Source organism: Melopsittacus undulatus, chromosome 26, assembly GCF_012275295.1.
Source record: "Melopsittacus undulatus isolate bMelUnd1 chromosome 26, bMelUnd1.mat.Z, whole genome shotgun sequence".
Lineage (NCBI taxonomy): Eukaryota > Metazoa > Chordata > Aves > Psittaciformes > Psittaculidae > Melopsittacus > Melopsittacus undulatus.
The window spans coordinates 586,254-613,140 of record NC_047552.1 but is presented as its reverse complement, the minus strand read 5'-3'; the positions used below and the strand labels follow the sequence as shown (position 1 = coordinate 613,140).

General features: G+C 54.5%; 1 protein-coding gene across 1 annotated transcript; it reads left to right on the top strand.

Annotated features, from left to right (window-relative positions):
• The first annotated feature begins 1,041 nt into the window (after positions 1-1,041).
• Positions 1,042-26,887, top strand: ATP1A3 (ATPase Na+/K+ transporting subunit alpha 3). The gene is made up of 23 exons (XM_034072278.1): positions 1,042-1,047; positions 5,013-5,132; positions 5,728-5,787; positions 6,698-6,901; positions 8,376-8,489; positions 9,114-9,248; positions 9,895-10,012; positions 11,729-11,997; positions 12,984-13,182; positions 13,830-13,939; positions 14,516-14,650; positions 15,595-15,787; positions 16,798-16,973; positions 17,938-18,074; positions 19,075-19,225; positions 20,270-20,438; positions 21,030-21,184; positions 22,422-22,545; positions 23,114-23,259; positions 24,198-24,328; positions 25,697-25,798; positions 26,278-26,369; positions 26,825-26,887. The coding sequence occupies exons 1-23, from the start codon at positions 1,042-1,044 to the stop codon at positions 26,851-26,853; spliced, it is 3,075 nt and encodes a 1,024-aa protein (XP_033928169.1). The 3' UTR covers positions 26,854-26,887.

Sequence of the window (26,887 nt, the reverse complement as noted above, 5' to 3'; positions counted from 1 at the left end):
AATCACCCCCCCCCCATCCGCATCCTCATCCCCACTCCCTATCCCCGTTGCTACGGCCCCGTTGCCATGGCGACCCCGTTGCCAGGCAGCAGCGTTGCCCTGGTGATGGGCACGGGGATGCTGCAGAGGGGGGGGGCAAAGCTCATTAGGGACAGCGCTAATTAATTAGGGGGGGTATGGGGGGGTCCCTAAAGGGGCGGGGCTTGGTCTGATGGGGGGGGCTGCTTTGGGGGGGGCAAAGTTATTGGGGGGGGAGGGGATGGGGCCGCATTGCGGGAGGGGGGGGAAAGGGGGGTGCATTAATGGGGGGCTGCATTGCAGTGGGGGGGGTAATAAAGTGGGGGTGCCCTATAGGGGTGTCAGTGGGGGTTCAATTGGGGGTACCCTATAGGAGGGTATCCTATAGGGGTACCCTATAGGTGGGTATCCTATAGGGGTAACCTATAGGGGGGTGTTGAATACGTGTTACCCTATGGGGGTCTCAATGGGGGGGTTAAAATTGGGGTACCCTATAGGGGTGTCAATGGGGGGGTGCTAAAATGGGGGTACCCATGGAAAGGGGGGGGGCATTGCAGTGGGGTTATAGCGGGGGGGGCTGCATTGCAGTGGGGGGGGGTCCTTTGGTGGGGGATCCCATATGGGGGTCTATGGGGGGGTCTATGGGGGGGGTCTATAGGGGGGGTCTATAGGGAGGGTCTATAGGGAGGGTCTATAGGGGGGTCTATAGGGGGGTCTATGGGGGGGGTTCCCACTGCAGTTCCCATCGTGTCCCCTGCATCCCCCCCCCATAGATCCGCAGTAAAAGGGGCGTGGCCATGGGAGGGGGGGGGTCAGTTCCTCGCTCTCTGATTGGCTGCTCTCGCCCCCCTCCCTCCCCATAAGCTCAGACGGGGCCGCTCTGTGCCCCCCACCCCATTCCCGGCTCCGCAGCCGCGGGGGCCGCATCGGACCCGACCGGACCCGACCGGACCCGACCGGACCCGACCGGACCCGACCGGACCCGACCGGACCCGAACGGACCCGACCCCCCCCACCGCAACCATGGGGGTATGTAAGGGCCCCGGGGGGGGGGGCAGGTGATAATGGGGTCTATAGGGGATGGGAAAGGAGCTATAGGGGGTGTGAGATGATAACGGGGTCTATAGGGGATGGAGAAGGCGATATAGGGGGGTGCGAGGTGATAACGGGGTCTATAGGGGATGAGAAAGGAGCTATAGGGGGTGTGAGATGATAACGGGGTCTATAGGGGATGGAGAAGGCGATATAGGGGGGTGCGAGGTGATAACGGGGTCTATAGGGGATGAGAAAGGAGCTATAGGGGGGGGAGGGGATAACGGGGTCTATAGGGGATGGGAAAGGATCTATGGGGGGGGTAAGGGAATAACAGTGTCTATAGGGGATGGGAAAGGAGCTATGGGGGGGGTGAGGTGATAACGGGGTCTATAGGAGGCGAGCAAGGCGCTATAGGGGGTGTAAGGGGTGTGCAAAGCGCCATAGGGGATGGACAAGGCGCCATAGGGGGGTGCGAGGTGATAACGGGGTCTATAGGGGATGAGAAAGGAGCTATAGGGAAGTGTAAGAGGATAACGGGGTCTGTAGGGGACGGGCAAGGCGCTAATGCGTGTGCAATGGTGTGCAAGGCGCTATAGGGGACGGGCAATGCGCTATAGGGGGGTGTAAGGAGATAATGGGGTCTATAGGGGACGGGCAATGCGGTATAGGGACGTGCGAGGTGATAACGGGGTCTATAGGGGACGAGAAAGGGGCTATAGGGGGCACGCAAAGGTGATAACGGGGTCTATAGGAGGTGTGCAAGGCGATATAGGGGACGTGCAATGCGCTATGAAGGACGGGCAAGGTGATAATGGGGTCTATAGGAGGCGTGCAATGCGCTATAGGGGGGGTGCAATGCGCTATATGGGGGTTTCAAGGCTCTATAGGGGATGTGCAATGCGCCATATGGGGGTTTCAAGGCTCTATAGGGGATGTGCAATGCGCCATAGGGGGGGTGCAAGGTGATAACGGGGGGGGTGCAGGGGATGTGCAATGCGCTATATGGGACGTGCAAGGCTCTATAGGGGATGTGCAATGCGCTATGGGGGGTACAAGGCTCTATAGGGGGTGCAAGGGGATAACGGGGGTGCAAGGGGCATGCAAGGCTCTATAGGGGATTTTCAATGCGCTATAGGGGACGTGCAAGGCTCTATAGGGGATTTTCAATGCGCTATAGGGGACGTGCAAGGCTCTATAATGGATGTGCAATGCGCTATTGGGGAATTGCAATGCGCTATAGGGGATGTGCAATGCGCTATAGGGGGGTTTCAAGGCGCTATAAGGGACGCGCAGGGCTCTACAGGGAATGCGCAGGGTTCTATAGGGGTCATACAAGGCTCTATAGGGGATGTTCAAGGCTCTATAGGGGATGCTCAGGGTTCTATAGGGGATGCTCAAGGCTCTATAGGGGATGCTCAAGGCTCTATAGGAGGTGCTCAAGGCTCTATAGGGGATGCTCAGGGCTCTATAGGGGACACACAAGGCTCTATATGGGACGCTTAGGGTTCTATAGGGGACGCTCAATGCTCTATAGGGTGTACACGCTTATGTGCCATATATGCCCCATATACATCACGTATGTGCCATGTATGTGCCACGCGTGTCACGTGGCTCCCGTATGTGCCATGTACGTCACGTGCGCGTCGTGTCCCCCCCCCCCCCCGCCCCATCACGCGCCCCCCCCGCGCCCGTCCTCGTGCGCGCGCATCCGCAGTGCGCGTGCGCGTCCCCCCCCTCCCCTTCCCCCTCCCCCCTCCCCTCCTCCCCCCCCGGCTTTAATTAACGCCGTTAATTGGGGCGATAATGAACGGGGGGGGAGGGGTAAAGGGGACCCCCCCCCTATAGAAATGTATGGGGACACCCCTATAGGGATGTATGGGGACACCCCCATATTAATGTATAGGAACCTCCCCTATAGTGTTTTATAGGGACACCCCCTATAGTAATGTATAGGGACCTCCCCTATAGTGTTTTATAGGGACACCCCCTATAGTAATGTATAGGGACCTCCCCTATAGTGATGTATGGAGACACCCCCATAGTGATGTATAGGGACACCCTTATAGTGATACATAGAGAAACCCCATAGTGATGTATAGAACCCCCCCCAATTTCCCCCCCTTTTGGGGGTTCCCTTATAGCAATGTATAGAGACCTCCCTATAGTAATGTATAGAGATACCCCCCCATTTTTGGGGTCCCCCTATAGTGTTGTATAGACATCCCCTATAGTGATGTATAGGGACACCCCCATAGTGATGTATAGGGACACCCCTATAGTGATGTATAGAGCCCCCCTCAATCTGCCCCCGATAGAGACCCCCCAATGGGGGTTCACCCCCATGTATGTATATAAAGCCCCCCCCCTTTACCCCCCATGGAACAGCCCCTATAGAGCAGCACCTATAGAACCCCTCCCCCCCCCCCTCCCCTCCCCCCCCGCCCCTCCCCCCCCCGGGGATTAACGGGGGAGCAGATGGCGAAGGGGGGGGCGCCCCCTCCCCCCCCCCCCCCCGTGTCCTTGTCCTTGGGTGGGGGAGGGGCGGAGGGAGGGGGGAGGGGATGGGGGGGGATCTATGGGGCAGGGAGGGGCAGTTATGGGGCCCCATTGATTTGGGGCTCAGTTTGGGTGCAATGGGGGTGACATTGATGGGGGGCTCAGTTATGGGGCTGGGTGCCACACTGGGGTTCAGCTGTGGGGCTGGGTGCCCCATTGTGGGGCAGTTGTGGGGCGAGGGGTTCAGTTGTGGGGCAGTTGTGGGTCGGGTGGGGGCTCAGTTGTGGATCCTTGAGTGCTCAGTTATGGGTCCGTTATAGGTCAGTTATGGCTCACTTATAGGTCCCTTATGGGTCACTTATGGGTCTGGGAGCTCTCAGTTGTGGGTCCATCTCCGGGTGTTGGTTATGGGGTGTGGGTGGTGTCAATTGTGGGTCACTTATGGGTCACTTATGGTTCACTTATAGCTCACTTATGGGTCTGAGAACTCTCAGTTCTGGGTCACTTATGGGTTACTTATGGGTCACTTATGGGTCCGGGAGCTCTCACTTATGGGTCCCTCTCTGGGTCTCAGTTGTGGGTCTGGGAGCTCTCAGTTGTGGGTCCATCTGTGGAGGGCTGGGGGGGGTCTCATGGCTCACTTATGGGTCCATCTGTGTGTCCGGGTGTGGGTTGTGGGGTGGGTGTCAGTTATGGGTCAGCTGTGGGTCAGCTGTGGGTCAGCTGTGGGTCAGCTGTGGGTCAGTTGGGGGTCAGTTGTGGGTCAGTTGTGGGTCAGTTATGGGTCAGCTGTGGGTCAGTTATGGGTCAGCTGTGGGTCAGTTGTGGGTCCGGATGTCAGTTATGGGTCAGTTATGGGTCAGCTGTGGGTCAGTTATGGGTCAGCTGTGGGTCAGCTGGGGGTCAGTTGGGGGTCAGTTGGGGGTCGGGGCCCCCACGTTCCCCTCCCCCAGCGCGGAGGCTCCGACAGTTACCGCGTGGCCACTGCACAGGTCAGCTGTGGGTCAGCTGTGGGTCAGTTGGGGGTCAGTTGGGGGTCAGTTATGGGTCAGCTGTGGGTCAGTTGGGGGTCAGTTGTGGGTCAGCTATGGGTCAGTTATGGGTCAGCTGTGGGTCAGCTGTGGGTCAGTTGGGGGTCAGTTGGGGGTCAGTTGGGGGTCGGGGCCCCCACGTTCCCCTCCCCCAGCGCGGAGGCTCCGACAGTTACCGCGTGGCCACTGCACAGGACAGCTGTGGGTCAGCTGTGGGTCAGTTGGGGGTCAGTTATGGGTCAGGTGTGGGTCAGTTATGGGTCAGTTATGGGTCAGTTATGGGTCAGCTATGGGTCAGCTATGGGTCAGCTGTGGGTCAGCTGTGGGTCAGTTGGGGGTCAGCTGTGGGTCAGCTGTGGGTCAGTTGGGGGTCAGTTGGGGGTCAGTTGGGGGTCAGTTGGGGGTCGGGGCCCCCACGTTCCCCTCCCCCAGCGCGGAGGCTCCGACAGTTACCGCGTGGCCACTGCACAGGACAAGGGGGACAAGGACTCACCCAAGAAGGGCAAGAGCAAAACACGTGACCTCGATGACCTCAAGAAGGAGGTGGCCATGGTGAGGTCATGGGGTCATGGGGGTCATGGGGGGGGTGGAGGGGGTGGGGGTCATGGGGGTCATGGGGGGGTGGGGGGTATGGGGATATATGGGTATGGGGGTCTATAGGGGCTATGGGGATATAGGGGGGTATGGGGGGTATGGGACCTATGGGGGCCTATGGGGGGCGTGGGAGCTATGGGGGGTATAGGGGGTATGGGGTGTATAGGGGTATATGGGTCTATAGGGGCTATGGGGCCTATGGGGGATATGGGGGTATGAAGAATATAGGGGCTATGGAGGGGGTATGGGGGGTATAGGGGGTATGGGGCCTATGGGTGGTATAGGGGTATATGAGTATAGGGGTCTATAGGGGCTATGGGGATATAGGGGGGTATGGGGTGGTTTGGATTCACTATAATGGCATTCGGGGGTGTTATGGGGGGCATTAGGGTTAAATGGGGGCTGTTGGGTGGGTTGGGGGTGGGTTTGGGTCATTTTGGGGCTGTTTTGGGGCAGTTTTGGGGTGTTTTGGGGCAGTTTTGGGGTGTTTTGGGGCAGTTTTGGGGCAGTTTTGGGGGGTTTGGGGCTGGTTTCGGTCACTGCTGCCCCACAGACCGAGCACAAGATGTCCATCGAGGAGGTCTGCAGGAAGTACAACACGGACTGCGTGCAGGTAACCCCATTGACCCTATGGGGCTGCCCCATTGACCATATGGGGCTGCCCCACTCCCACTCTGGCTCCTCCCATTGACTGTATGACTCCACCCCATTCGCCCTATGGCTCCCCCATTATACCCTATGGCTCTGCCCCATTGACCCTATGGTCCCCCAAATTAGCCCTAAGGCTCAACCCATTCCCAGTATGGTTCCCCACATTCCATTTATGGCTCCCCCTTACCCCAGTAACTCGCCCCATAGAACAAACAGCAGGGCACATTAAAAGGGAAAGGTGCCTATAGCCAATAACCGTAACCTTAACCCTAACCCTAATCCTAACCATACCCATAACCATACCCATAATCCCATACCCACACCCCTACCCCTAACCCATACCCATCCCATCCCATCCCATCCCATTCCCATCCCCATCCCATCCCCATCCCATTCCCATCCCATCCCATCCCATCCCATCCCATCCCATTCCCATTCCCATCCCCATCCCATCCCCATCCCATCCCCATCCCATCCCATTCCCATCCCCATCCCATCCCCATCCCCATCCCATCCCCATCCCATCCCCATCCCATCCCATCCCATCCCATCCCATCCCATCCCCATAACCCCATCCCCATACCTATACCATACCCATACCCATAACCGTACCCATACCCATCCCCATCCCATCCCCATAACCCCATACCTATAACCATACCCATACCATACCCAACCCCATAACTGTAACCCCATACCCATACCCATCCCCATCCCCATAACCCCATTCCCATAACCCCATACCTATAACTGTACCCATAACCATACCCGTATCTATACCTATACCTATACCCATACCCACCCCTATAACCATACCTATAACCCTAACCCTATACCCATATCTATACCCTAACCCATACCTGTCCCCGCAGGGTCTGACCCACAGCAAGGCTCAGGAGATCCTGGCTCGGGACGGCCCCAACGCCCTGACCCCTCCCCCCATGACCCCTGAGTGGGTCAAGTTCTGTCGCCAGCTCTTTGGGGGCTTCTCCATCCTGCTGTGGATTGGAGCCATCCTCTGCTTCCTGGCCTATGGCATCCAGGCTGGCACCGAGGACGAGCCCTCCAATGATAATGTATGGGATATATAGGGTTATATAGGGGTATATGGGGAGTGGGGGGTATGGGGTAATGGGGTATAGGGGTATGGGGAGTGGGCACCGAGGAGCCATCCTCTGCTTCCTGGCCTATGGCATCCAGGCTGGCACCGAGGACGAGCCCTCCAATGATAATGTATGGGATATATAGGGTTATATAGGGGTATGGGGAGTGGGCACCAAGGAGCCATCCTCTGCTTCCTGGCCTATGGCATCCAGGCTGGCACCGAGGACGAGCCCTCCAATGATAATGTATGGGATATATAGGGTTATATAGGGGTATATGGGGTATAGGGGTATGGGGGGTATGGGGGTGATTGATGGGGAGTGGGCACCGAGGAGCCATCCTCTGCTTCCTGGCCTATGGCATCCAGGCTGGCACCGAGGACGAGCCCTCCAATGATAATGTATGGGATATATAGGGTTATATAGGGGTATATGGGGTATAGGGGTATGGGGAGTGGGCACCAAGGAGCCATCCTCTGCTTCCTGGCCTATGGCATCCAGGCTGGCACCGAGGACGAGCCCTCCAATGATAATGTATGGGATATATAGGGTTATATAGGGGTATATGGGGAGTGGGCACCGAGGAGCCATCCTCTGCTTCCTGGCCTATGGCATCCAGGCTGGCACCGAGGACGAGCCCTCCAATGATAATGTATGGGATATATAGGGTTATATAGGGGTATATGGGGTATGGGGGTGATGGGGTAATGGGGTATAGGGGTATGGGGAGTGGGCACCGAGGAGCCATCCTCTGCTTCCTGGCCTATGGCATCCAGGCTGGCACCGAGGACGAGCCCTCCAATGATAATGTATGGGATATATAGGGTTATATAGGGGTATATGGGGTATGGGGAGTGGGCACCGAGGAGCCATCCTCTGCTTCCTGGCCTATGGCATCCAGGCTGGCACCGAGGACGAGCCCTCCAATGATAATGTATGGGATATATAGGGGTTATAGGGGATATATGGGGTATAGGGGGTATAAGGGTATGGGGTATAGGGGTGATGGGGAGTGGGCACCGAGGACAAGCCCTCCAATGACAACGTATGGGATATAGGGGATATAGAGGGGATAGGGGGTGATGTTGGTATAGGGGGGATAGGGGGATAGGGGATATAGGGGGGATAGGGGGAGATAGGGATGGAGGATGATGGGGAGTGGGTACCAAGGATGAGATCTCCAATGACAATGTATGGGCTATAGGGGGTAATGGGGGTGATGGGGGTATAGGGGGTAACGGGGGTATAGGGGGAGATAGAGAATGAAGGATGATGGTGATGATGGAGAGTGGGTACCAGGGATGAGCCCCCCAATAATAACATGGGGCTGGGGGTGATGAATGGGAGATTAATGGGGGGCAATAGGGGACTGGGGGGTGATGTGGGGCTGGGGTGGGAGCCCCAATGAGGCATTTCTATGGGGCACAACCCCCATTCCCCCCATTAGTTATACCTGGGCATTGTGCTGGCTGCTGTTGTCATCATCACCGGCTGCTTCTCCTACTACCAAGAGGCCAAAAGCTCCAAGATTATGGAATCCTTCAAGAACATGGTGCCCCAGGTGGGTTTTGGGGCAAATCTGGGGGGTTTTGGGCAAACTGGGGGGGTTTGGGGGCAAATTGGGGTGGTTTGGGGGCAAATTGGGGTGGTTTGGGGGCAAATAATGGGGTTTGGGGCAAATTATGGGGTTTGGGGATGCTGATGGGGTGAAGGATGCTGAGGATGAAGGATGATGAGGATGAAGGATGCTGAGGATGAAGGAGGATGAGGATGAAGGATGATGAGGATGAAGGATGCTGATTGGATGAAGGATGCTGAGGATGAAGGATGCTGAGGATGGGGGATGTGATGGGATGAAGGATGTGATGGGATGAAGGAGGATGAGGATGAAGGATGCAATGGGATGAAGGATGCTGATGATGAAGGAGGATGAGGATGAAGGATGATGAGGATGAAGGAGGATGAGGATGGAGGATGATGAGGATGAAGGAGGATGAGGATGAAGGAGGATGAGGATGAAGGATGCTGAGGATGAAGGATGCTGATGGGATGAAGGATGCTCGGGGGAGGTCCTACCCCCCCAGCACCTTCTGGACCCCCATAACATGTTCCCCCCCCCCCTGTTTCGGGTCCTGCCCCACACTTGGGGGTCCCTGCCCCACACTTGGGGGTCCCTGCCCCATAGCAAGCCCTGGTGATCCGCGAAGGGGAGAAGATGCAGCTCAATGCAGAGGAGGTTGTGGTTGGGGACCTGGTGGAGGTGAAGGGGGGTGACCGTGTCCCTGCTGACCTGCGCATCATCTCAGCCCATGGCTGCAAGGTGGGGACCCGAAACACCCTAAAACACCCCAAAATACCCCCAAAACACCCCAAAATACACCAAAAATGCCCCAAATTAACCCTAAACCAACCCAAAAACCCTAAAGCACCCCTTTAATCCCTCTCAGACCCCTCTAGAACCCCTTTAGGCCCCCCCATAACCCCTTTAGAACCCCTCTATTACCCCCATAACCCCTTTAGGACCACTTTAGGACCCCCATAACCCCTTTAGAAGCACCCCAAACCCCTTTAGAACCCCTTTAATCCCTCTCAAACTCCTTTAGGACCCCTTTAGGGCCCCCATAACTCCTTTAGAACCCCTTTATTACCTCCATAACCCCTTTACAACCCCTTTACTACCCCCATAACCCCTTTAGGACCCCCCATAACCCCTTTATTACCCCCCATAACCCCTTTATTACCCCCTAACCCCTTTATTACCCCCATAACCCCTTTATTACCCCCCATATCCCCTTTATTACCCCCATAACCCCTTTATTACCCCCATAACCCCTTTATTACCCCCTAACCCCTTTATTACCCCATAACCCCTTTATTACCCCCCTAACCCCTTTATTACCCCCATAACCCCTTTATTACCCCCCTAACCCCTTTATTACCCCCTAACCCCTTTATTACCCCCCCAGGTTGACAACTCCTCCCTGACGGGTGAATCTGAGCCCCAGACCAGATCCCCCGACTGTACCCACGACAACCCATTGGAGACAAGGAACATCACCTTCTTCTCCACCAACTGCGTCGAGGGTGGGTATGGGGTCTATAGGGGTCTATAGGGGTCCATAGGGGGGCATTGGGGTCCATAGGGGGGCATTGAGGTCCTTATGGGGTCCATAGGAAGTCGTTGGGGTCCTTATGGGTTAGGGTTTTTTTGGGGTGTTCCAACCCCATTTCTGTGTGTTCTAACCCCATTTTTTGATGTTCTAACCCCATTTTTGGGTGTTTTAACCCCATTTTTGGGTGTTTTAACCCCGTTTTTGGCTGTTTTAACCCCATTTTTGGTACCGTTATTCCAGGTACCGCCCGCGGTGTGGTGATCGCCACGGGTGACCGCACCGTCATGGGCCGCATCGCCACGTTCTAACCCCATTTCTGTGTGTCCTACACCCATTTCTTGATGTCCTACACCCATTTTTGTGTGTTCTAACCCCATTTTTGGGTCCTAAACCCCATTTTTCGATGTTCTAGACCCATTTTTGGCTGTTTTGACCCCATTTTTGGCTGTTTTAACCCCATTTTTGGTACCGTTATTCCAGGCACCGCTCGCGGTGTGGTGATCGCCACGGGTGACCGCACCGTCATGGGCTGCATCGCCACGCTCTAACCCCATTTCTGGGTGTTCTAACCCCATTTTTCGATGTTCTAGACCCATTTTTTGATGTTTTAACCCCAATTTTGGGTGTTTTAACCCCATTTTTGGCTGTTTTAACCCCATTTTTGGCTGTTTTAACCCCATATTTGGTACAGGCACCGCTCGCGGTGTGGTGATCGCCACCGGTGACCGCACCGTCATGGGCCGCATCGCCACATTCTAACCCCATTTCTGGGTGTTCTAACCCCATTTCTGTGTGTCCTACACCCATTTCTGTGTGTTCTAACCCCATTTTTGGGCTCTAAACCCCATTTCTGTGTGTTTTAACCCCATATTTGGTACAGGCACAGCCCGCGGTGTGGTGATCGCCACGGGTGACCGCACCGTCATGGGCCGCATCGCCACGTTCTAACCCCATTTCTGGGTGTTCTAACCCCATTTCTGTGTGTTCTAACCCCATTTCTGTGTGTCCTAACCCCATTTCTGTGTGTTCTAACCCCATTTTTTGATGTTTTAACCCCATTTTTCGATGTTCTAGACCCATTTTTGGGTGTTTTAACCCCATTTTTGGTACCGTTGTTCCAGGCACCGCTCGCGGTGTGGTGATCGCCACGGGTGACCGCACCGTCATGGGCCGCATCGCCACGTTCTAACCCCATTTCTGTGTGTCCTACACCCATTTCTTGATGTCCTACACCCATTTTTGGGCTCATAAACCCCATTTTTGGCTGTTTTAACCCCATTTTTGGTACCGTTGTTCCAGGCACAGCCCGCGGTGTGGTGATCGCCACCGGTGACCGCACCGTCATGGGCCGCATCGCCACGTTCTAACCCCATTTCTGTGTGTTCTAACCCCATTTCTTGATGTTCTACACCCATTTTTGGGTGTTCCAACCCCATTTTTCGATGTTCTAGACCCATTTTTTGATGTTTTCACCCCATTTTGGTACAGGCACGGCTTGCGGTGTGGTGATCGCCACCGGTGACCGCACCGTCATGGGCCGCATCGCCACGTTCTAACCCCATTTCTGTGTGTTCTAACCCCATTTCTTGATGTCCTAGACCCATTTTTGGGTGTTCTAACCCCATTTTTCGATGTTCTAGACCCATTTTTGGCTGTTTTAACCCCATTTTTGGTACCCATGTTCCAGGCACCGCTCGCGGTGTGGTGATCGCCACGGGTGACCGCACCGTCATGGGCCGCATCGCCACGCTGGCCTCGGGGCTGGAGGTTGGCAAGACCCCGATCGCGGTGGAGATCGAGCACTTCATCCAGCTCATCACCGGCGTCGCCGTCTTCCTCGGCATCTCCTTCTTCATCCTCTCCCTCATCCTGGGATACACCTGGCTCGAGGCCGTCATCTTCCTCATCGGCATCATCGTGGCCAATGTGCCCGAGGGGCTGCTGGCCACTGTCACCGTGAGTGGGGGGGATGTATGGGGATGTATAGGGTAACATATGGGGTGATGTATAGGGTGTAGGGGTAATGTATAGGGTGATATATGGGGTGATGTATGGGGTGATGTATGGGGTGATGTATGGGGTGATGTATGGGGTGATGTATAGGGTAACATATTGGGTGATGTATAGGGTAATGTATAGGGTAATGTACAGAGTTATTTATAGGGTAATGTATGGGGTGATGTATGGGGATGTATAGGGTAACGTATGGGGTGATGTATGGGTAATGTATGGGGTGACATATAGGGTAATGTATAGTGTTGTATAGGGTAATGTATGGGGTGATGTATAGTATGATGTATGGGGTGATGTACAGGGTAATGTAGGGGGTGATGTATGGCATGATGTATGGGGTGATGTATGGTGTGTAGGAACTATATATGGGGTGATATATGGGGTGTAAGGGTAATATATAAAGGGATGTATGGGGTGATGTATGGGGTGTAGGGGTAGGGTATGCTGTGATATATGGGGTGACGTATGTGGCATAGGGAGTAATGTATGGGGTGTAGGCATAATGTATGGGGTGTAGGGGGTGATACGTGGGGTGTAGGGAGCCATGTATGGGGTGTAGAGGCAATGTATGGGGTGATGTATGGGGTTCAAATCCCCCCATGTCTACCTCATACCGAGTGGTGCAATGTGGGGTCTGTATCCTCCCATTATCCCTATTGGGGTTCCCAATGGTGGCTCCATGCCCTGTACTGGGGTTCCATAGCGGCCCCATACACCCAATAGAGTCCCCAGCCCAGCCTAGGGCTGCCGCCTCACTTCAGAAGCTAAGCAGGGTCCGCCCGGGTGAGCGCTTGGATGGGAGACCTGCGCTAACCAAAGGGTTGCGGGTTCGAATCCCCCCCATACACCACCCATAGGGGGGTGTCCCATGGGTGCTGTGTGACACCCCATATGGGGGTGTCCCATGGGTGCTGTGTGTCACCCCATAGGTGTGCCTGACGCTGACGGCCAAGCGCATGGCGCGTAAGAACTGCCTGGTGAAGAACCTGGAGGCTGTGGAGACCTTGGGCTCCACCTCCACCATCTGCTCCGACAAGACTGGGACCCTGACCCAGAACAGGATGACTGTGGCTCATATGTGGTTCGATAACCAGATCCATGAGGCTGATACCACTGAGGACCAGTCTGGTGGGTGATGGGGGGGATTAGGGGGTGGTTGGGGTCTATGGGGGGGGGCTTGGGTGTCTGTTGGGGGGCTCTATGGGGTCTGTATGGGGTCTATGAGGTGTTTGTTGGTGTCTGTGGGATCTCTATTGACATCTATGGGGGGTCTATGGAGGGGTCTTGGGTATCTATTGGGGGCTATTGGGGGGCTCTATGGGGTCTATGTGGGGTCTATTGGTGTCTGTGGGGTGTCTCTGGTGTCTATGGGGGGTCCATGGAGGGTTCACTGGGGTGTCTAAGGGGGTCTATTGATGTCTATGGGGTCCCTATGGGGTCTCTATTGATGTCTATGGGGTCTTTATTGTCACCTATAGGGTCCCTATGGGGTCACTATGGGGTCTCTATGTGGTCTCTATTGATGTCTATGGGGTCTCTATGGGGTCTCTATAGGGTCTCTATTGGGTCTCTATTGATGTCTATGTGATCTCTATGGTCTCTATGGGGTCTCTATGGGGTCTCTATGGGTCTCTATGGGTCTCTATGGGTCTCCATGTGTCTCTATGTGTCTCTATGGGTCTCTATGGGTCTCTATGGGTCTCTATGGGGTCTCTATGGGTCTCTATGGATCTCTATGGGGTCTCCATGACCTGACCCCCTATGTCCCCCCTCAGGCACCGCCTTTGACAAGAGCTCAGCCACGTGGGTGGCTCTGTCCCACATCGCAGGGCTCTGCAACCGAGCAGTGTTCAAGGGGGGGCAGGAGAACGTCCCCATCCTCAAGGTGACTATGGGGGCAATGGGATCAATGGGGGTAATGGGATCAATGGGGTTAATGGAATCAATGGGGACCAATGGGATCAATGGGGACAGTGGGGACAATTGGGTTAATGGGGTCACTGGGAACAATGGGGTCAATGGGGACAATGAGGACAACAGGGTCAGTGGAGGTATTGGGGTCAATGGGGACCATGGGGACAATGAGGTCAATGGGGACAATGAGGACAACGAGGTCAATGGAGGTAATGGGGTCAATGGGCACCATGGAAACAATGGGGTCAATGGAGACAATGGGGTTAATGGGATCAATGGGGTCAATGGGAACAATGGGGTCAATGGGGACAATGAGGACAAAGGGGACAATGGAGGTAATGGGAACAATGTGGTCAAAGGGTGTCAATGGGGACAATGGGAGTCAATGGGTGTCAATGGGTGTCAATGGGGACAATGGGTGTCAATGGGGCTCAATGTGGTCAATGAGTGTCAATGGGGGTCAATGGGTGTCAATGGGTGTCAATGGGATCAATGGGTGTCAATGGGTCCATGGGTCCCCCCTCATCCCATTGTACCCCATTCCCAGCGGGATGTGGCCGGAGACGCTTCGGAGTCAGCTCTGCTCAAGTGCATTGAGCTCTCGTCCGGCTCCGTCAAACTCATGCGCGAGAGGAACAAGAAAGTGGCTGAGATCCCATTTAACTCCACCAACAAGTACCAGGTATCCTATGGGAGACATCCCATATACAGTGGGAGACATCCAATGGGAGACATCCCAGATCCAGTGGCATACGCCCTAAATCCAATGGGATACATCCCACATTGCATGGGATACATCCCAGATCCAATGGGATACACCCTAAATCCAATGGGATACATCCCAGATCCATCAGGGGATGCTCAAAGCCAGTGCAGGAACCCAAAATCCTTCCATTCCTCCCCCTATTCCCATACCCTCCACTCCCTCATTCCCATCCCCATTCTCCCCCATTCCCTTCCCTCCCCCTATTCCATACCCTCCCATCCCCATTCCTTCCCCTATTCCCTATGGGATGCACGTGCTGGGATGGGGGTTACAACCCCTATGGGCTCCCTGGACCCCATAGATATCCACATGTTTCCCATTCCCATTCCTCCCCCTATTCCCTATGGGATGTATAGGCTGGAGTGTGGGGATACAACCCCATAGGCTCCCCTATACCCACCCATTCCCCATTCCCATTCCTCCCCCTATTCCCTATGGGATGTATAGGCTGGGATGTGGGTTACACCCCCATAGTCTCCCCTATGGCCCCCATAGATATCCATACATTCCCCATTCCCATTCCTCCCCCTATCCCCATTCCCATTCCTCCCCCTATTCCCTATGTGATGTCTGTACTGGGGTGTGGGTTACAACCCCATAGGCTCCCCTATACTCACCATTCCCATTCCCATTCCTCCCCCTATTCCCTATGTGATGTCCATACTGGAGTGTGGGTTACACCCCCATAGGCTCCCCTATGGACCCCATAGATACCCACCCGTTCCCCATATAGATACCCACCCGTTCCCCATTCCCATTCCTCCCCCTATTCCCTATGGGATGCCCATACTGGGATGTGAGTTACACCCCCATAGGCTCCCCTATGGCCCCCATAGATATCCATATGTCCCCATCCGCAGCTGTCCATCCACGAGACCGAGGACCCCAACGACAACCGGTACCTGCTGGTGATGAAGGGGGCGCCCGAGCGCATCCTGGACCGGTGCTCAACCATCCTGCTCCAGGGCAAGGAGCAGCCTCTGGATGAGGAGATGAAGGAGGCGTTCCAGAACGCGTACCTGGAGCTGGGGGGACTGGGGGAGAGGGTCCTGGGTAAGGGATACTGGAGACAGGGATATGGGATATAGGGATACAGGGATACAGGGATACAGGGATACAGGGATATAGGGATACAGGGATACAGGGATACAGGGGTACAGGGATATAGGGATACAGGGATACAGGGATACAGGGATACAGGGATACAGGGATATAGGGATACAGGATACAGGGATATAGGGATATAGGGATACAGGGAGAGAGGGTCCTGGGTAAGGGGGCTGGGAGAGAGGGTCCTGGGTAAGGGATACAGGGATAGAGGGATAGAGGGAGAGAGGGTCCTGGGTAAGGGGAGACCGGATACGGGGAGACAGGGATACAGGGATGGGAATACAGGGATAGAGGGATATAGGGATACAGGGATACAGGATACAGGGATACAGGGAGACAGGGATATAGGGATAGAGGGTCCTGGGTAAGGGGAGACTGCAATACCAGGGATACAGGGATGGGGATAGAGGGATAGAGGGATAGGGATACAGGGGTACAGGGAGAGAGGGATACAGGGGGATATAGGGGGATATAGGGATAGAGGGAGATATAGGGATGGGGATACAGGGAGAGAGGGATACAGGGATAGAGGGATGGGGATACAGGGATACAGGGAGATGGGGATAGAGGGATGGGGATAGAGGGATGGGGAGAGAGGGATACAGGGATACAGGGATAGAGGGATGGAGGATATAGGGATAGAGGGGTAGATGGGTGGGGATATAGGGATAGAGGGATATAGGGGGATATAGGGATAGGGATAGAGGGATAGAGGGATGGGGATATAAGAGTGGGGATATGGGGATGAGGATAGGGGGATGGAGATATAGGGGGTTATAGGAATGGGTATTTTTGGGTAGAAATAGGGTATTTTGGGGTAGGAAAGGTGCATTTTGGTGCAGAAAAGGGGTATTTTGGGGCAAAAAGGGTATTTTTGGGTACACAAGGTGTATTTTTGGGTACAAAAGGTGTATTTTGGGGTATAAAAGGTCTCTGACCCCTCCCCCCCCCAGGTTTCTGCCACTTCTACCTGCCCGAGGATCAATACCCAAAGGGTTTTGCCTTCGACTGTGACGACGTCAACTTCGCCACCGACAACCTGTGTTTTGTGGGGCTCATGTCCATGATCGACCCCCCCCGGGCGGCTGTGCCCGATGCTGTGGGCAAGTGTCGGAGCGCTGGCATCAAGGTGAGACCCAAAACTGCGAGGATTTGACCCAAAATGGGGGCGGAAATAGAGGGAAATAGAGGGAAATAGCGCAAAAATGGGCGTGAAATAGCTGAATTTAGGGGAAAAATAGACCCAAAACAGAGGAAAATAGCCCAAAAGAGCTGAATTCAGGCCAAAAAGAGACCCAAAACTGGCCAGATTCGGCCCAAAAACAGGGTGAAAGTAGCCAGAAACCAGGCAAAAATAGTTCCAAAAGAGCTCCAAAACTGCTGGATTCAGGACAAAAAAGAGACCTGAAACCGCGAGGATTTGGCCCAAAATTGGGGGGGAAATAGACCAAAACCAGCCCCAAAATAGGTGCGAAACAGCTGAATTGAGGACAAAAAGAGATCCGAAACCGACCGGATTTGGCCCAAAATTGGGGGGGAAATAGAGCGGAAATAGAGGGAAATAACCTAAAAATGGGTACAAAACAGATGAATTCAGGGGAAAAAGAGATTCTAAATTGGTCAGATTTGGCCCAAAAAGAGGGTGGAAGTAGACCAAAACCAGCCCCAAAATAGGTGAGAAACAGCTGAATTCAGGACAAAAAGAGACCCAAAACAACCAAAATAGACCCAAAACAGGAAAATAGCTCCAAAAGAGCTGAATTCAGGCCAAAAAGAGACCCGAAACCGACCGGATTCAGCCCAAAAACAGGGTGGAAATAGAGCAAAAATAGAGGGAAATAGTGCAAAAATAGGTGCGAATTTTCCCCTCAAATCACCCCAAATCACCCCAAAAACCCCCAAATCCCCTTCAAATCACCCAAATCACCCCCAAAACCTCCAATTCCCCTTCAAATCACCCAAAATCACCCCCAAACCCCCCAATTTTCCCCTCAAATCACCCCAAATCACCCAAATACCCTCAAAAAAACCCAATTTCCACTCAAATCACCCAAATCCCCCAAAATCACCCCAAATCCCCCAATCCCCCCCAGGTGATCATGGTGACCGGTGACCATCCCATCACGGCCAAGGCCATAGCCAAAGGGGTCGGGATCATCTCCGAGGGCAACGAGACCGTGGAGGACATTGCAGCAAGGCTCAACATCCCTGTCAGCCAGGTCAACCCCCGGTGAGTGCTATGGGGCTATGGGTGCTATGGGGGGCTATGGGGTGCTATGGTGGCTATGGGGGACTATGGGGCTCCTATGGTGGCTATGAGGTACTATGGGGTACTATGGAGTGCTATGGGTGCTATAGGGCTCTATGGGGTGCTATGGGGCGCTATGGGGCACTGCGGGGTGCTATGGGGCTCTCTGGGCACTATGGGGTGCTATGTGCACTATGAGGCGCTATGGGTGTTATAGGGCACTACAAGGAGCTGTGTGCACTATGAGGGGGGATATGGAACACTATGGGGCGCTGTGAGCACTATAGGGGGGATATGGGGCGCTACAGGGGGGATTTAGAGGGTTATGGGGGTATTGGGGGTGATGGAGAGGAGTTAGGAAGGATTTAGGGGGATATGGGGAGCTATGGGCGGGACTTTTGGGGGCTCCCCAGTGCATTTTGGGGTTGTCCCTATGGATCTTGGCTTGTCCCTATGGATTTTTGGTTGTCCATATCAATTTTGGGCTGTCCCTATGGATTTTGTGCTGTCCAGACAGATTTGGGGCTCCCTATGGATTTTGGGGGTAGCCCTATGGATTTCATGGTATCCTTATGGATTTCAGGGTTGTCTCTATAGATCCGGGGTATCCCTATGGATTTTGTGATATCCCTATGGATTTTGGGGTATCTCAATGGATTTGGGGTTTTTCCCTATGGATTCAGGCATTTTTCCCCTATGGATTTCAGGATATCCCTATGGATGTTGGGGGTATCCTTATGGATTTCAGGGTATCCCTATGGATTTCGGGGTTGTGTCTGTAGATTCAGAGTATCCCTATGGATTTCGGGGTTGTGTCTATAGATCCGGGTTATCCCTATGGATTTCAGGGTATCTCAATGGATTTTAGGGTTTTCCCTATGGATTTTGGGTTTTTCCCTATGGATTTTAGGGTTTTCCCTATGGATTCAGGGGTTTCCCTATGGATCCGCTGGCACTGACCCCCTATCCCCTTGCCCCCCAGGGATGCCAAGGCCTGTGTGATCCATGGCACAGACCTGAAGGACATGAGCTCAGAGCAGATCGATGAGATCCTACAGAACCACACGGAGATTGTGTTTGCTCGAACGTCCCCACAGCAGAAACTGATCATTGTGGAGGGATGTCAGAGACAGGTGGGGAGACACCAAAAACACCTGAAAACACCCCAAAAATACACCCAAAACACACCAAAACACCCCAAAAATACACCCAAAATACACCAAAACACACCAAAACACCCCAAAAACACACAGAACCACACGGAGATTGTGTTTGCAAGGACGTCCCCACAGCAGAAACTGATCATTGTGGAGGGATGTCAGAGACAGGTGGGGAGACACCAAAACACCTGAAAACACCCCAAAAATACACCCAAAACACCTGAAAACACCCCAAAAATACACCCAAAACACCTGAAAACACCCCAAAAATACACCGAAAATACACCAAAACACACCAAAAACACCTGAAAACACCCCAAAAACACACCGAAAATACACAGAACCACACGGAGATTGTGTTTGCTCGAACATCCCCACAGCAGAAACTCATCATTGTGGAGGGATGTCAGAGACAGGTGGGGAGACACCAAAACACCTGAAAACACCCCAAAAACACACTGAAAACACCTGAAAACAGCCCAAAAATACACCCAAAACACCTGAAAACACCCCAAAAATACACTGAAAATACACCAAAACACCCCAAAAACACACTGAAAACACCCCAAAACACCCAAAACCCACAAAAACACCCAAGGTTCCATCATGATGGGGATGAGGATGCTCCTCATATCCCCATCACCATGGAGATGGTACCCAAGGTGCCACCATGCTGGGATGCTCCCCATATCCCCATACCCCATTATCCCATTATCCCACCCCATTCCCATCCCCAGGGCGCCATCGTGGCCGTGACCGGTGATGGGGTCAATGACTCCCCGGCCCTCAAGAAGGCTGACATTGGGGTCGCCATGGGCATCGCTGGCTCCGATACCCCATTAACCCCATTAACCCCATACCCTATATCCATCCCTAGGGCGCCATTGTAGCAGTGACCGGTGATGGGGTCAATGACTCCCCGGCCCTCAAGAAGGCTGACATTGGGGTCGCCATGGGCATCGCTGGCTCCGATACCCCATTAACCCCATTAACCCCATACCCTATATCCATCCCTAGGGCGCCATTGTAGCAGTGACCGGTGATGGGGTCAATGACTCCCCGGCCCTAAAGAAGGCTGACATTGGGGTCGCCATGGGCATCGCTGGCTCCGACGTCTCCAAGCAGGCGGCCGACATGATCCTATTGGATGACAACTTCGCCTCCATCGTCACCGGCGTTGAGGAAGGTGAGTATGGGATCCATGGGGATAATATGGGATCAATGGGCATGTCCCTATAGGATCCATAGGGATCCTTATGGGATCAATGGGGACATCCCTCTGGGATTAATGGGGACATCACTATGGGATTAATGGGGACATCACTATGGGATTAATGGGGACATCGCTATGGGATCAATGGGGATCACTATGCGATCAATGGGGACATCCCTATGGGATCCATAGGGTCATTCCTATGGGATCAATGGGGACATCCTTATGGGATCAATGGGGACATCCCTATGGGATCAATGGGGTCATCCCTGTGGTATCAATGGGAACATCCCTATGGCATCCATAGGGACATTCCTATGGGATCCATACGGACATCCCTATGTGATCAATGGGGACATTGCTATGGGATCCATGGGGACATCCTTATGGGATCAATGGGAACATCCCTATGGGATAAATGAGGACATCCCTATGGGATATCGCTATGGGATCAATGAGGACATTCCTATGGGATCAACGGGGACATCCCTATGTGTGCCCATCCCTATGTGTGCCCATCCCTATGTGTGCCCATCCCTATGTGTGCCCATCCCCTGCCCTCAGGCCGCCTGATCTTCGACAACCTCAAGAAGTCCATTGCCTACACCCTGACCAGCAACATCCCAGAGATCACCCCCTTCCTGCTCTTCATCATGGCCAACATCCCCCTGCCCCTGGGCACCATCACCATCCTCTGCATCGACCTGGGCACCGACATGGTGAGAGGGGGGGGGGCACCCCCAAAGTCATCCCTATAGGGGAACATGGGGTGCTATGGGGCAATATGGGTGCTATGGGGCAATATGGATGCTATGGAGGGCAATAGGATGCAGTGGGGTACCATGGGATGCTATGGAACACCAGGGCCCCCATAAAGGGGGGGAACCCTTTGTGGGCACCCCCAAAGTGTTGGGGACCCCCCCAAGGTCATCCCTATAGGGGAACATGGGTGCTGTGGGGCAATATGGGTGCTATGGGGCAATAGGGGGCAATTGGGTTGCAGTGGGGTACCGTGGGATGCTATGGAACACCAGGACCCCCATAAAGGGGGGGACCCCTTTGTGGGCACCCCCAAAGTCATCCCTATAGGGTAACATGGGGTGCTATGGGGTAGTATGGGTGCTATGGGGCAATATGGGTGCTATGGGGCAATAGGGGCAATTGGGATGCAGTGGGGTACCATGGGATGCTATGGAACACCAGGACCCCCATAAAGGGGGGGACCCCTTTGTGGGCACCCCCAAAGTCGTCCCTATAGGGTAACATGGGGTGCTATGGGGCAATATGGGTGCTATGGGGCAATAGGGGGCAATTGGGATGCAGGGGGGTACCATGGGATGCTATGGGGACACAATCATCTCCATAAAGGGGGAACCTAAGCTTTGGGGACCCCCCAAGTTCATCCCTATGAGCAATACTATAGGGCAATAAGGGTGCTATGGAGGGCAATAGGGGGTAAATGGGATGAAGTGGGGTAATATGGGATGCTATGGGGATGCTATGGGACACTATGACCCCCATAAAGGGGGAACCCCCTTTTTGAGTACCCCCTAAGCTTTGGGGACCCCCTAAGATCCTCCCTATGAGCAATGCTATGGGGTAATAGGGGGCAATTGGGATGCAGTGGGGTAGCATGGGATGCTCTAGAGATGCTCTAGGGATGCTATTGGGACACTATGACCCCCATAAAGGGGGGGACCCCCTTTTTGAGCCCCCCCAAGATCCTCCCTATGGGCAATGCTATAGGGCAGTATGGGATGCTATGGAGGGCAATAGGGGGCAATTGGGATGCAGTTGGGTACCATGGGATGCTATGGGGATGCTATGGGGATGCTCTAGGGATGCTATGGCAATACCATGACCCCATAAAGGGGGGGAACCCCCATTTACGAGCCCCCCCCAAACCTTGTGCCCCCCCCACGGGTACCAATGTGGGGCACCCCCCAACCCCCCCAGGTCCCTGCTATCTCCTTGGCCTATGAGGCAGCTGAGAGTGACATCATGAAGAGGCAGCCCCGGAACCCCCGATCCGATAAACTGGTGAACGAGAGGCTCATCAGCATGGCCTATGGGCAGATCGGTGAGATATCGCGAGATGGGGGGGGGCGAGATGTGGGGTGGGGAGAGAGGTATCGCGATATAGGGGGGGATATGGGGAGAACGGGGGGAGTATGGGGGGGGGGAGATGTGGGGTGGGGGGTGTCGCGATATAAGGGGAGATGTGGGGAGAAGGGGGGGGATATGGGGAGGAATGAGATATCAGGATATAGGGGGTGATATGGGGGAGAATGGGAGGGATATAGGGGGAGTGAGATATCGCGATATAGGACGTGATATGGGAGATGAAGGGGGGGGATATGGGGGGGAGTGAGATATCAGGATATAGGAGGTGATATGGGGAGAATGGGGGGTCATATGGGGGGAGTGAGATATCGCGATATAGGAGGTGATATGGAGGGAAGGTGAGCATCCTATGGGTTGTGGTACCCAATGGGGAGCAGCATCCTGCATCCCTGAGCATCCTCTTTGTGGTACCCAATGGGAGCAGCATCCTGCATCCCTGAGCATCCTATGGGTTGTTAGGGGGCACTATGGGGGTTCCTATGTGGGTCGGGGTTCCCTGACCCCCTTTCCCCCCCATTCCATAGGGATGATCCAGGCTCTCGGTGGTTTCTTTGCCTACTTCGTGATCCTGGCTGAGAACGGATTCCTTCCATCCCGCTTGGTTGGGATCCGACTGCGTTGGGATGACCGCACTGTCAATGACCTGGAGGACTCCTATGGGCAGCAGTGGGTCAGTGCCCCATAGAGCCCTATAGCATCCCCATAGAGCCCCATAGCATTCCTATGGCACCCCATTGCATCCCATTGCATTCCATAGTACCCCATTGCATCCCATTCCACTTTGTTGCATCCCATAGCATCCCCATTGTAGCAGTGGGTCAGTGCCCCATAGAGCCCTATAGCAGCCTTATAGCACCCCATAGAGCCCTATAGTATCCCCATAGCACCCCATTGCATCCCATTGCATTCCATAGTACCCCATTGCATCCCATTGCCTTCCGTTGCATCCCATAGCATCCCCATTGCAGCAGTGGGTCAGTGCCCCATAGAGCCCTATAGCAGCCTTATAGCGCCCCATAGAGCCCCATAGTATCCCCATAGCACCCCACAAAGCCCTATAGCATCCCCATAGCACCCGTTGCACCCATTGCATTCCATAGTGCCACATTGCATCCTATTGCCCTCTGCTGCATCCCATAGCATCTCCATTGCAGCAGTGGGTCAGTCAGGGGTGGCTCAGCACCCCATAACACCCCATTGTGTCTGTATAGCATCCTCATAGTACCCCACTGCATCCCATAGAACCCTATAGCACCCCATTGCCCCCTATAGCACCCTATAGGTCTCAGTAGCACCCCATATTGCCCTATAGCATTCCATAGTACCCCATAGTTTAGTTTTCCCATAGCACCCCATTGCAGCAGTGGGTTCTTGCACCCCAATTGGGGGTCTCTGCACCCCAATGCTCATAATGGGGGGGGTCCCTTCACCCCAATGGGGGTCTCTGCACCCCAATGCCCCTCCATAGCAACCCAATGCCCCTCCATAGCAACCCATTGCTTACCCTGTGCACCCCAATACCCCCATATAGGGCCACCCCATAGCTCTTGGGGTGGGGGAGGGGTGATGGTTTTGGGGTGTCTCTGACGTCACTTCCGGCCCCCCCAGACCTATGAGCAGCGCAAGGTGGTGGAGTTCACGTGTCACACTGCGTTCTTCGTCAGCATCGTGGTGGTGCAATGGGCAGATCTCATCATCTGCAAGACCCGACGCAACTCCGTGTTCCAGCAGGGCATGAAGTAAGGGGGGGGATGGGGGGGGGACCCCAAAAATGAGGGGGACCCCAAAAAGTTGGGGGGGGAAACGAGAAATCCCGAAGGAAACAGCATCCTGCATCCCTGAGCATCCTATGGGTTGTGGTACCCAAGGGGAGCAGCATCCTGCATCCCTGAGCATCCTATGGGTTGTGGTACCCAATGGGAGCAGCATCCTGCATCCCTGAGCATCCTATGGGATGTGGTACCCAATGGGAGCAGCATCCTGCATCCCTGAGCATCCTATGGGATGTGGTACCCAATGGGAAGCAGCATCCTGCATCCCTGAGCATCCTATGGGTTGTGGTACCCAATGGGGGGAGCAGCATCCTGCATCCCTGAGCATCCTATGGGTTGTGGTACCCAATGGGAGCAGCATCCTGCATCCCTGAGCATCCTATAGGTTGTGGTACCCAAGGGGAGCAGCATCCTGCATCCCTGAGCATCCTATGGGTTGTGGTACCCAATGGGAGCAGCATCCTGCATCCCTGAGCATCCTATGGGATGTGGTACCCAATGGGGAGCAGCATCCTGCATCCCTGAGCATCCTATGGGATGTGGTACCCAATGGGGAGCAGCATCCTGCATCCCTGAGCATCCTATGGGATGTGGTACCCAATGGGAAGCAGCATCCTGCATCCCTGAGCATCCTATGGGTTGTGGTACCCAATGGGAGCAGCATCCTGCATCCCTGAGCATCCTATGGGTTGTGGTACCCAATGGGAGCAGCATCCTGCATCCCTGAGCATCCTATGGGTTGTGGTACCCAATGGGAGCAGCATCCTGCATCCCTGAGCATCCTATGGGATGTGGTACCCAATGGGAGCAGCATCCTGCATCCCTGAGCATCCTATGGGATGTGGTACCCAATGGGAAGCAGCATCCTGCATCCCTGAGCATCCTATGGGTTGTGGTACCCAATGGGAGCAGCATCCTGCATCCCTGAGCATCCTATGGGATGTGGTACCCAATGGGAGCAGCATCCTGCATCCCTGAGCATCCTATGGGATGTGGTACCCAATGGGAAGCAGCATCCTGCATCCCTGAGCATCCTATGGGTTGTGGTACCCAATGGGAGCAGCATCCTGCATCCCTGAGCATCCTATGGGCTGTGGTACCCAATGGGGAGCAGCATCCTGCATCCCTGAGCATCCTATGGGTTGTGGTACCCAATGGGGAGCAGCATCCTGCATCCCTGAGCATCCTATGGGTTGTGGTACCCAAGGGGAGCAGCATCCTCCATCCTTGCAGATGCTATATGGGGGTCTCTCGGTATTGGGGGGCACAGGGGGGGGTCGGAGGGGTCCGGGGGGGTTGTGGCTTTGGGGGTGATTCTCTTTATCCCCCCTTTAGGAATAAGATCCTGATTTTCGGGCTCTTTGAGGAAACGGCTTTGGCTGCATTCCTGTCCTATTGCCCTGGCATGGATGTGGCTCTGCGCATGTACCCCCTCAAGTAAGCGGGGGGACCCCACATTTGGGGGGCTATGGGGTCTATGGGGGTCTATGGGGGGTCTATGGGGGTCTATAGGAGTCTAGGGGGGGTTTATGGGGGTCTATAGGGGTCTATGGGGTCCTAAGGGGGGAGCAGCATCCTTCATCCCTGAGCATCCTCTGGGTGGTGGTACCCAAGGGGGGTCTTGGGGGTCCTATGGGGGCTTTGGGGTGTCCATAGGGGGTTTAAGGGGGGTCTGGGAGGGTCTATGGGGTTCTTGGGGTGTTCTGGGGGGGTCTTGAATGCCCTAAGGTCGGGTTTGGTTGGATTTAACCCATTTTTGGGGTGATTTAACCCAGTTTTGGGATGATTTAACCCCTTTTGGGGTGATATAACCCGTTTTGGGGTGAATTTAACCCCTTTTGGGGTGAATTTAACCCATTTTGGGGTGAATTTAACCCATTTTGGGGTGTCTTTAACCATCATTTCTACCCCCCCAGGCCGAGCTGGTGGTTCTGCGCCTTCCCCTACAGCTTCCTCATCTTCGTCTATGATGAGATCCGCAAACTCATCCTGCGCCGCAATCCCGGAGGTGGGAATGGGGCTATGGGGTCTATAGGGGTCTATAGGGGTCTATGGGGGGTTTATGGGGGTCTATGGGGTGGTTTATGGGGTTCTATAGGGATTCTATGGGGTCCTAAGGGGGAAGCAACATCCTTCATCCCTGAGCATCCTCTGGATAGTGGTACCCAAGGGGGGTTTTTGGGGGTCCCATTGGGGTCTATAGGGGCCTATGGGGGGTTTATGTGGGTCTATGGGGGTTCTATGGGGTCCTAAGTGGGAAGCAGCATCCTTCATCCTTGAGCATCCTCTGGGGAGTGGTACCCAAGGGGGGGTCTTAGGGGTCCTATGGGGATCTATGGGTGTCTATAGGCATTCTAGGGGGGTCTATATGGTTTATGGGGTCCTATGTTTGCCTATGGGGTCTATGGGGCTTTTAGGGGTGCCTTGACCCCCCCCTCACCCCCTCTCCCCTCTCTCCTACAGGTTGGGTCGAGAAAGAAACCTACTACTGAGCCCCCCAAACCGGAACCCCAAAACCACCCCAAA